Source organism: Rattus norvegicus, chromosome 1 (assembly GCF_021556685.1).
Source record: "Rattus norvegicus strain SHRSP/BbbUtx chromosome 1, alternate assembly SHRSP_T2T, whole genome shotgun sequence".
In the NCBI taxonomy this organism is placed as follows: Eukaryota; Metazoa; Chordata; class Mammalia; order Rodentia; family Muridae; genus Rattus; species Rattus norvegicus.
In genome coordinates, this window is record NC_141534.1 from 74,406,284 (window position 1) to 74,418,968 (window position 12,685).

General features: G+C 38.5%; 1 protein-coding gene across 1 annotated transcript in view; it reads left to right on the forward strand.

Annotated features, from left to right (window-relative positions):
• Positions 1 to 223: 223 nt before the first annotated feature.
• Vom2r22 (vomeronasal 2 receptor, 22) overlaps positions 224 to 12,685 on the forward strand; it is a 33,214-nt gene continuing 20,752 nt past the window's right edge. The window contains 1 exon segment of the mRNA XM_087609989.1: positions 224 to 438. Within this exon segment, the coding sequence (XP_087466115.1) occupies positions 224 to 438 (215 nt within the window).

Consider the following 12,685-nt stretch of genomic DNA (forward strand, 5'->3'; position numbering starts at 1 on the left):
CATAATGAATGCAGGAACTCAGATTCAAAGCCTGTGGGAACAAAATATTGGGCATTTTGAGAGTTGAGTGAAGAGTCATTTTAGAAAGAACTTGGGACTATTCAAGTGATAACTTCAGTCACCAATAAAATCGTAAACAAACATGCAGCCATAACATGCATATTTGCTGGACCCTACAGGGTCTACCTTACCATCCTCACAAAGAGGTGGATATTTTGCTAATATGCAGTTCTCATGGATTTCTATATCTTGGTTTCTGCAGATTCCAATTCTTGCAGGCTCCTACAGAAGCAGTGAGTGCCTAGTCAGGATGAATTACCACTTAAATGGTAAAGGAAACGTGGTGATTGTTGGATTTTTCCCTGCTTTTGCTGCCTACCCTCTCAACAAAACAACTGATTGGAGGATGACTAAATTTACTAAAGAGTTTATGATCGAGTGAGTCCTTTATACATTTATTTATTCTGTTTCAATATTTGACATTCTTATGCCTGGAAAAGGACAGATTCAAACATCATTATTCCAACATTTTACCACTTTAAGACATTTTCTCTCTTCCATTTCTACATCCCTTTGCAATGCTTCTTTTTGGTGATTCACCTGGTACTTTCAAAGGCAAAGAAGGAGTTTAAGCTTTTTACCCCATATCCCCTCATATTATCTGCCCTGCCTACAACTCCTCAAAATTGGAATGTTTTCAATGTTAGCTCTACAGGAAAATAAATACATACTAAAAGTTTAATAGACTATTTGAGGGGGTTCTGCAAATATAGCTGTACTCCTATGAGAACAGATAATGCGACTGAGGTTATTTTCAAGCAATTTCCTTGTGTACACTGGAGTGACAAATGTCTCTGTGTGCTGATAATGACTTGGAAGCAGGAATGTCAAACTTAGGAATTGAGACTTACTCTCTGCTTTAGAAATAACTTTATCGCAGCTCTCTGCTCCCAGACCCGGTGAGAGAGAGACCCAACCGCCTGGTCAGGTGGGCACTCCTGAGGCTGCAGAGCGGAAGAGACCACCAACACTGCTCACCCCTGCCCACATCCCTGGCCCAAGAGGAAACTGTATAAGGCCTCTGGGCTCCCGTGGGGGAGGGCCCAGGAGCAGCAGGACCCCTGCCGAAGACACCGCCGGACCCTGAAGGAAACAGAACGGATAAACAGTTCTCTGCACCCAAATCCCGTGGGAGGGAGAGCTAAACCTTCAGAGAGGCAGACAAGCCTGGGAAACCAGAAGAGACTGCTCCCTGCACACACATCTCAGACGCCAGAGGAAAAAGCCAAAGACCATCTGGAACCCTGGTGCACTGAAGCTCCCGGAAGGGGCGGCACAGGTCTTCCTGGTTGCTGCCGCTGCAGAGAGCCCCTGGGCAGCACCCCACGAGCGAACTTGAGCCTCGGGACCACAGGTAAGACCAAATTTTCTGCTGCAAGAAAGCTGCCTGGTGAACTCAAGACACAGGCCCACAGGAACAGCTGAAGACCTGTAGAGAGGAAAAACTACACGCCCGAAAGCAGAACACTCTGTCCCCATAACTGACTGAAAGAGAGGAAAACAGGTCTACAGCACTCCTGACACACAGGCTTATAGGACAGTCTAGCCACTGTCAGAAATAGCAGAACAAAGTAACACTAGAGATAATCTGATGGCGAGAGGCAAGCGCAGGAACCCAAGCAACAGAAACCAAGACTACATGCCATCATCGGAGCCCAATTCTCCCACCAAAACAAACATGGAATATCCAAACACACCAGAAAAGCAAGATCTAGTTTCAAAATCATATTTGATCATGATGCTGGAGGACTTCAGGAAAGACCTGAACACACTTAGGGAAGCACAGGAAAACATTAATAAACAAGTAAAAGCCTACAGAGAGGAATCGCAAAAATCCCTGAAAGAATTCCAGGAAAACACAATCAAACAGTTGAAGGAATTAAAAATGGAAATAGAAGCAATCAAGAAAGAACACATGGAAACAACCCTGGATATAGAAAACCAAAATAAGAGACAAGGAGCTGTAGATACAAGCTTCACCAACAGAATACAAGAGATGGAAGAGAGAATCTCAGGAGCAGAAGATTCCATAGAAATCATTGACTCAACTGTCAAAGATAATGTAAAGCGGAAAAAGCTACTGGTCCAAAACATACAGGAAATCCAGGACTCAATGAGAAGATCAAACCTAAGGATAATAGGTATAGAAGAGAGTGAAGACTCCCAGCTCAAAGGACCAGTAAATATCTTCAACAAAATCATAGAAGAAAACTTCCCTAACCTAAAAAAAGAGATACCCATAGACATACAGGAAGCCTACAGAACTCCAAATAGATTGGACCAGAAAAGAAACACCTCCCGTCACATAATTGTCAAAACACCAAACGCACAAAATAAAGAAAGAATATTAAAAGCAGTAAGGGAAAAAGGTCAAGTAACATATAAAGGGAGACCTATCAGAATCACACCAGACTTCTCGCCAGAAACTATGAAGGCCAGAAGATCCTGGACTGATGTTATACAGACCCTAAGAGAACACAAATGCCAGCCCAGATTACTGTATCCAGCAAAACTCTCAATTAACATTGATGGAGAAACCAAGATATTCCATGACAAAACCAAATTTACACAATATCTTTCTACAAATCCAGCACTACAAAGGATAATAAATGGTAAAGCCCAACATAAGGAGGCAAGCTATACCCTAGAAGAAGCAAGAAACTAATCGTCTTGGCAACAAAACAAAGAGAATGAAAGCACACAAACATAACCTCACATCAAATATGAATATAACGGGAAGCAATAATCACTATTCCTTAATATCTCTCAATATCAATGGCCTCAACTCCCCAATAAAAAGACATAGATTAACAAACTGGATACGCAACGAGGACGCTGCATTCTGCTGCCTACAGGAAACACACCTCAGAGACAAAGACAGACACTACCTCAGAGTGAAAGGCTGGAAAACAACTTTCCAAGCAAATGGTCAGAAGAAGCAAGCTGGAGTAGCCATTCTAATATCAAATAAAATCAATTTCCAACTAAAAGTCATCAAAAAAGATAAGGAAGGACACTTCATATTCATCAAAGGAAAAATCAACCAAGATGAACTCTCAATCCTAAATATCTATGCCCCAAATACAAGGGCACCTACATATGTAAAAGAAACCTTACTAAAGCTCAAAACACACATTGCACCTCACACAATAATAGTGGGAGATTTCAACACCCCACTCTCATCAATGGACAGATCATGGAAACAGAAATTAAACAGTGATGTAGACAGACTAAGAGAAGTCATGAGCCAAATGGACTTAACGGATATTTATAGAACATTCTATCCTAAAGCAAAAGGATATACCTTCTTCTCAGCTCCTCATGGTACTTTCTCCAAAATTGACCATATAATTGGTCAAAAAACGGGCCTCAACAGGTACAGAAAGATAGAAATAATCCCATGCGTGCTATCGGACCACCACGGCCTAAAACTGGTCTTCAATAACAATAAGGGAAGAATGCCCACATATACGTGGAAATTGAACAATGCTCTACTCAATGATAACCTGGTCAAGGAAGAAATAAAGAAAGAAATTAAAAACTTTTTAGAATTTAATGAAAATGAAGATACAACATACTCAAACTTATGGGACACAATGAAAGCTGTGCTAAGAGGAAAACTCATAGCGCTGAGTGCCTGCAGAAAGAAACAGGAAAGAGCATATGTCAGCAGCTTGACAGCACACCTAAAAGCTCTAGAACAAAAAGAAGCAAATACACCCAGGAGGAGTAGAAGGCAGGAAATAATCAAACTCAGAGCTGAAATCAACCAAGTAGAAACAAAAAGGACCATAGAAAGAATCAACAGAACCAAAAGTTGGTTCTTTGAGAAAATCAACAAGATAGATAAACCCTTAGCCAGACTAACGAGAGGACACAGAGAGTGTGTCCAAATTAACAAAATCAGAAATGAAAAGGGAGACATAACTACAGATTCGGAGGAAATTCAAAAAATCATCAGATCTTACTATAAAAACCTATATTCAACAAAATTTGAAAATCTTCAGGAAATGGACAATTTCCTAGACAGATACCAGGTATCGAAGTTAAATCAGGAACAGATAAACCAGTTAAACAACCCCATAACTCCTAAGGAAATAGAAGCAGTCATTAAAGGTCTCCCAACCAAAAAGAGCCCAGGTCCAGACGGGTTTAGTGCAGAATTCTATCAAACCTTCATAGAAGACCTCATACCAATATTATCCAAATTATTCCACAAAATTGAAACAGATGGAGCCCTACCGAATTCCTTCTATGAAGCCACAATTACTCTTATACCTAAACCACACAAAGACACAACAAAGAAAGAGAACTTCAGACCAATTTCCCTTATGAATATCGACGCAAAAATACTCAATAAAATTCTGGCAAACCGAATTCAAGAGCACATCAAAACAATCATCCACCATGATCAAGTAGGCTTCATCCCAGGCATGCAGGGATGGTTTAATATACGGAAAACCATCAACGTGATCCATTATATAAACAAACTGAAAGAACAGAACCACATGATCATTTCATTAGATGCTGAGAAAGCATTTGACAAAATTCAACACCCCTTCATGATAAAAGTCCTGGAAAGAATAGGAATTCAAGGCCCATACCTAAACATAGTAAAAGCCATATACAGCAAACCAGTTGCTAACATTAAACTAAATGGAGAGAAACTTGAAGCAATCCCACTAAAATCAGGGACTAGACAAGGCTGCCCACTCTCTCCCTACTTATTCAATATAGTTCTTGAAGTTCTAGCCAGAGCAATCAGACAACAAAAGGAGATCAAAGGGATACAGATCGGAAAAGAAGAGGTCAAAATATCACTATTTGCAGATGACATGATAGTATATTTAAGTGATCCCAAAAGTTCCACCAGAGAACTACTAAAGCTGATAAACAACTTCAGCAAAGTGGCTGGGTATAAAATTAACTCAAATAAATCAGTTGCCTTCCTCTATACAAAAGAGAAACAAGCCGAGAAAGAAATTAGGGAAACGACACCCTTCATAATAGACCCAAATAATATAAAGTACCTCGGTGTGACTTTAACCAAGCAAGTAAAAGATCTGTACAATAAGAACTTCAAGACACTGAGGAAAGAAATTGAAGAAGACCTCAGAAGATGGAAAGATCTCCCATGCTCATGGATTGGCAGGATTAATATGGTAAAAATGGCCATCTTACCAAAAGCAATCTACAGATTCAATGCAATCCCCATCAAAATACCAATCCAATTCTTCAAAGAGTTAGACAGAACAATTTGCAAATTCATCTGGAATAACAAAAAACCCAGGATAGCTAAAGCTATCCTCAACAATAAAAGGACTTCAGGGGGAATCACTATCCCTGAACTCAAGCAGTATTACAGAGCAATAGTGATAAAAACTGCATGGTATTGGTACAGAGACAGACAGATAGACCAATGGAATAGAATTGAAGACCCAGAAATGAACCCACATACCTATGGTCACTTGATTTTTGACAAAGGAGCCAAAACCATCCAATGGAAAAAAGATAGTATTTTCAGCAAATGGTGCTGGTTCAACTGGAGGGCAACATGTAGAAGAATGCAGATCGATCCATCCTTATCACCCTGTACAAAGCTTAAGTCCAAGTGGATCAAGGACCTCCACATCAAACCAGACACACTCAAACTAATAGAAGAAAAACTAGGGAAGCATCTGGAACACATGGGCACTGGAAAAAATTTCCTGAACAAAACACCAATGGCTTATGCTCTAAGATCAAGAATCGACAAATGGGATCTCATAAAACTGCAAAGCTTCTGTAAGGCAAAGGACACTGTGGTTAGGACAAAACAGCAACCAACAGATTGGGAAAAGATCTTTACCAATCCTACAACAGATAGAGGCCTTATTTCCAAAATATACAAAGAACTCAAGAAGTTAGACCGCAGGGAAACAAATAACCCTATTAAAAAATGGGGTTCAGAGCTAAACAAAGAATTCACAGCTGAGGAATGCCGAATGGCTGAGAAACACCTAAAGAAATGTTCAACATCTTTAGTCATAAGGGAAATGCAAATCAAAACAACCCTGAGATTTCACCTCACACCAGTGCGATTGGCTAAGATCAAAAACTCAGGTGACAGCAGATGCTGGCGAGGATGTGGAGAAAGAGGAACACTCCTCCATTGTTGGTGGGATTGCAGACTGGTAAAACCATTCTGGAAATCAGTCTGGAGGTTCCTCAGAAAATTGGACATTGAACTGCCTGATGATCCAGCTATACCTCTCTTGGGCATATACCCAAAAGATGCCTCAACATATAAAAGAGACACGTGCTCCACTATGTTCATCGCAGCCTTATTTATAATAGCCAGAAGCTGGAAAGAACCCAGATGCCCTTCAACAGAGGAATGGATACAGAAAATGTGGTACATCTACACAATGGAATATTACTCAGCTATCAAAAACAATGACTTTATGAAATTCGTGGGCAAATGGTTGGAACTGGAAAATATCATCCTGAGTGAGCTAACCCAATCACAGAAAGACATACATGGTATGCACTCATTGATAAGTGGCTATTAGCCCAAATGCTTGAATTACCCTAGATCCCTAGAACAAACGAAACTCAAGACGGATGATCAAAATGTGAATGCTTCACTCCTTCTTTAAATGAGGAAAAAGAATACCCTTGGCAGGGAAGGGAGAGGCAAAGATTAAAACAGAGACTGAAGGAACACCCATTCAGAGCCTGCCCCACATGTGGCCCATACATATACAGCCACCCAATTAGACAAGATGGATGAAGCAAAGAAGTGCAGACCGACAGGAGCCGGATGTAGATCGCTCCTGAGAGACACAGCCAGAATACAGCAAATATAGAGGCGAATGCCAGCAGCAAACCACTGAACTGAGAATAGGTCCCCTATTGAAGGAATCAGAGAAAGAACTGGAAGAGCTTGAAGGGGCTCGAGACCCCAAAAGTACAACAATGCCAAGCAACCAGAGCTTCCAGGGACTAAGCCACTACCTAAAGACTATACATGGACTGACCCTGGACTCTGACCCCATAGGTAGCAATGAATATCCTAGTAAGAGCACCAGTGGAAGGGGAAGCCCTGGGTCCTGCTAAGACTGAACCCACAGTGAATTAGTCAATGGGGGGAGGGCGGCAATGGGGGGAGGGTTGGGAGGGGAACACCCATAAGGAAGGGGAGGGGGGAGGGGGATGTTTGCCCGGAAACCGGGAAAGGGAATAACACTCGAAATGTATATAAGAAATACTCAAGTTAATAAAAAAAAAAAAAGAAATAACTTTATCTAACTTCTAATATTTGTAGTCTCTGATAACATTGACTTATTTGCTCCATATATAGACAATGTGTATTTGTCCACTGCCAAGAATGAACTTTTATGCATATACTGATTTTCCTTGGGTCTCTGAAAAAATGTTTCTAGACATTCTCAAAGATATAAGATATAAGACAAAAGTCAGACAAAAATGCTTGATTTTCTTAAATCCTGATAATGAGAAACAATCATGCCTTTCAGTGTTTAAAGGAAGACAGGTGTATTTTATCCCAGGCAGAATGTCAGTTGCTGTAGGTAACCAAACAATAAGTATCTGAAAACAAGAATTTCAGCTTGCTCTCAAGTCTCCATTCAACAATAGAATATGGAAATACATTCAGGAATTATGTTGGAGAGAATAGATGAAAATTCACTTAAAATAAGCACAGAACTGAGGACAGACTATTATCACTGTGGGATTACTCTGTTTGCTAAAATGTGCATGAGAAGTTAAACCATTAGTTCATCAGTGAATCATACAAATGTTCATGTGGGGAATGTCTTTTGGAAATTAAGGGTATTGCAATTGTTTAGTCAGAAATGAACACAAGAAACTCAGTGCAGTGAATTTACATATAATAATATAATAATCTGTGGTAGAGTCTACTAGCTCCAGGGTTCATTGATTAATTCAAATAAGATTACAAAGTGGTATGATCTACCAGACATTTGCACCATGCATACTAAGATGGAGACTATTCTGCTTTAGAGCTGATGGTATCCATGTTCTTCCTCTTCTCCTTTGCTTTCCAGTCTGGACAGCTCAGGCACCACTGTCTATCACCCCGAGTCCTTCAGGTTGTACTTCAGCATCCCCATGCTTGCAAAAACCACACTTTTATTTACATATAGATCCATGAATTAATCTGCTCTACTCAGGTGGTAGACATGTTTTGTATATTTTGAACCTATAAAAATTCATTCCTGTCTTCTTAATTTTGACAGCAAAAAAGTTAAATTCAATTAGAAAATTGATCTCTGTGGCTTGTTTAATACACCTAAGGAGAGAGTGCAGTAAAAGTGCAATTTATTACCTTATGATGCTAGAAATAAAACCAAAATGAATTTATGATTATGAAAGCTATAAAATAACATGTCTGATTTAGGCAACATTTTTTAAATATACTTTTAATAGAGGGTGGGGCACATGCAGGCATATAAACTTCAAGGGTCACAATTGCGTTCATACATTTAATAAAATGTTTTAAATAGGTGTAAGAGACTTTATATGTCATTTCCAAGAGAAATTGTTTTCTCTTTATTCATTTAAATTTCTTCATGTTCTAATTTTACCTGCAAAATTATACTGAATCATAATAACTACAGAAGATCAAAAGTAGTGCAACTAGATTATTTTTGATGATGTATTTTGGTGTGGTCTAATTTTATAAATGAATTTAACTTTCTTGGTGTCAAAATTAAGATGACAATAAATGAATATTTCATAGGTTCAAAATACATGTAATACGCCTACCATCTGATTAAAGCAGATTAATTCATGAGACTACACATACACACTACAGGAACTTTCATGCATGGTAGCTAATTTCCTTACAAAGCAATAATAAAAGACATTTTCTTTTTCTTTTTCTTTTTTTTTTTTTTTTGGTTCTTTTTTTCGGAGCTGGGGACCAAACCCAGGGCCCTGCGCTTCCTAGGCAAGCGCTCTACCACTGAGCTAAATCCCCAACCCCAATAAAAGACATTTTCATTGTGTGTTAGAATGCTTTTCCCTCACACTAACTTAAAAAATAGTTGATTAAGCATGTACTTAGTATGTCCAAGTTTCATTATAGCAGTTATATATTCATTTGTATATTAATAATTAGAAAAGTTTTCTGTATTAGAAGAAAAAAGTGAAACTTTAAGTTATTTTCTACTTTTCTGTGGATAATTTTCAGTTTTCAGTAGTTTTCTAATTAAAGGACATAAATATCTATTTCTTGATTGCTTGAAACCCTTTTACAACTTGTTTACGTTAAATGGGTCTGATATTTCATACTGAAGGTACAAAATTACACAAACATTTAGTTGTAAAAGACATGTTTATTAGTTCTCAAACTCTAATGTTCAGATATGGCACATCTTTCCTGTTTTGTTCTAAAATCATTTCCAGCAGTTTCTTTAAGTTTTGCATTGATTGAGCTATACTTCATATTTATACACATTCATTTACCATCATGAACTCAGTAACTATTTTTGGGTAGAAGATGACAATTCATCCTATGTGAAACGAACAATGATTTTATAAACCATTGGTTGATAGAGGACAAAATGGTTCTGGTACAGAATGTTCACATGTTGAATATATTTTGAGAACAATATTTTATGTGGGTGGTTCACTAAATGCTGCCAGGTGCATAATGGACAAACAACATGAGACACTGAAACTTTATCTGGACGTTTATAAGGCAGGAAGTATATTACATATAGTGTTAGAATTGTCTGGCAATGTAACATAACTGCAGAATTTCTCTATTTAGCTTCTTCAGTCCTTTCTCTAACTACTCCATTTTTGTCCCTCTGTTCAGTCCAATGGTTAGCTGCAGGCATCCTCATCTATATTAGTAAGGCACTGGCCGAGCCTCTCAGGAGATATCCATGTCTGGCTCCTATCAGCAAGCACCTCTTGGCATCAGTCTGCCCCACTCTTTGTCCCTCCCATGAGTATTTTGTTCTCCCTTCAAAAAAACTGAACCATCCACATTTTGGTCTTCCTTCTTTTTGAGCTTCATACAATCCGTGAATTTTTCTTAGGTATTCCAAAATTTAGGCTAATTTCCACTTACCAGCAAGTGCATACCATACCATGAATGTTCTTTTGTAACTGGGTTACCTCACTCAAGATGATATTTTCCACTTCCATCCATTTGCCTAAGAATTTCATGCAACCATTGTTTTTAATAACTGAGTAGTACTCACTTTGACTGCATTATCCTGATGGCTAAGGATGTGAAACATTTCTTTAAGTGTTTTATAATCATTTGAGTTCACTCTGATGAGAATTCTCTGTCTAGTTCTGTACCATGCCTTTATTTGAATTATTTGTCTTGTTGATATTTAGTTTTTTCTGTGTTATTATATATTTTGGATTTTAGAACTCTATCATATGAGGAGTTCAGTGTATCAAGAACCTCAACGTAAGACCAAACTAGTACAGATTATTACTGTTGCTCTTGTCTGCTCTATAGAACATAATGGTAAGACCCTATTGAAGAAGAAAATCCATACTTGAGTTGATGCATACAGAAAATTCAAACAGAACTAGATCCTAGAGCTTCATCCTTGATGGCTAGCTTTTTCAATGTGAGAAGATGCTCTGAACACTGTCAGAGGAAAAAAGTAAGCACCAACCCCATATAACTATCAGCCTTTTGAACTACAACAGTAAATATGGTAAGATTTGCCCCCTAGTACAAGAGTAAAAAGAACACTGTGCTGATTGGGCATAAATCTAGACAAATATGAAAAGATTGATTCTTCATTGAAGGTTTTACTCTGTAAGGTGGGCCTGTAGGCAAGACTCCACAGCATTTTCTCAATCACTGATTGATGTGTAAGGTCTTAGACTACTGTGTGTGGTGCCATCCTTGCACAAGTAGTTCTGTGCTATATTTGAAATCAGGTTAAGAAATTCACAAGCAGCGAGCTAGAAAATTTGCTTTATTGTTGTCTCTGTAAGGTAGATTCCTATTTCTAGGCTGCTACTTTGATTCCTGCTATGGTTTCCCATGTTTATGGACATGTAGGCAAAATAATTCTTTTCTTCCCCAAGTTTCACTTGGTCACTGTTTTACCAAAAAAAAAAAAAGAAAGAAAGAAAGAAAGAAAAGAAAAAAAACAGGAAGCAAACTAAGACAGTTTTCATGAGATTAATAGCTCATACTATAATTGGAGTAAATTCTGCTTGACATGACAAAACCCACCTCTTGCACCAGTGTTGTGTCAAGAATTGACAATTACTCAAAATACAGGCCTTAGTACAGAAACAATTACTATTATCCTTCTACATTGATACAATGTAAAACTGAATCCCAACAATATATCATTATACATATTGATTCCCCCAACACCTGTCATAGAAGCTCCTACTGCTGCTGCTACTACTACTACTACTACTACTACTACTACTACTACTACTACTACTACTACTACTATTAGCAACACAGTATTAAGAAAATGGTCCCAAAAGCTATCAAAAGAACCACAGACATATCCTGATCCTTCTGTTAGGAGTACCTTAAGAAGATCAAACTATATACACAACTGAAACATATATGCAAGGGGACTAGTCTATCCTATGAAGGCTTCTTGGTCATGAGTGCAGGTTTTCTGAGTCCCTATGAGCTCAGCTTAGTTGATTCTATGGATTTTCTTGTGGTATCCTTCACCTCTCTGGTTTCTACAATCGTGCCACCCCCTCTTTTACAGGATTCTCAAGCTCCACCTAATGTTTGGTTTTAGATCTCAGCATCCGTTTCTATAAGTTGCTAAATGAATCTTTTCTGATACCAGAAAAGATTGGGATGTCACAGGAGGGCTCAGGTCAGTGGAAGATGGAAAGAGAATGTATGGAAAGAGACAACTGGAATGGAGGGGGGCATCTTGGGGACAAACTAGAAACTTAGTGCACTGAAAACTTCCAGGAATCTATAAGCATGACCCTTGCTAAGACTGTTATAATGAAAGCTATGGAGCCTAAACTGGGTATCTCCTGTAACCCGGCAAGACTTCCAGTGGAAGGACTGGGACACCAGCCCAGAACAACAACAACAACAACAACAACAACAACAACAACAACAACACTCAAAAAACAAAACAAACAAACAAACAAAAACAACAACACCAAAAAACCTTAGACAATTTTCGTACATTTAAGATGTGTTGCGGGAAAAGTGGAACAGAAACTGTGGAAGTGGCCAAGCAGTAATTGGTCGACCATGAGATCCATGTTATGAGAAGTAGTAAACCCATGACACTGCCTAAAGTTTCAGGACCAATAAGCTGGATATCCAGAGACCTAAGATGAAATATGGGTAAATATTGCTATACTCATAGAAGCTACTATTTTAGAATAGGCAGTGATAGACACAATGATGCACAACAAATGCAAGTTCATAGAGTAAGAGGCAAGAGAATGTTCATCAAAGAAAGGAGCATATCTCATTATTATACTCACAAAATTCCAAAAGACCGTAAAACATGTAAGAGCTAGAGGTGATGGGTGAATATCTGGAAACATCTAGACATAATAAAGCAGTAGCACTTAGGTATTTACCACAATTTTGAAAGCATGGGCTACACCTGTT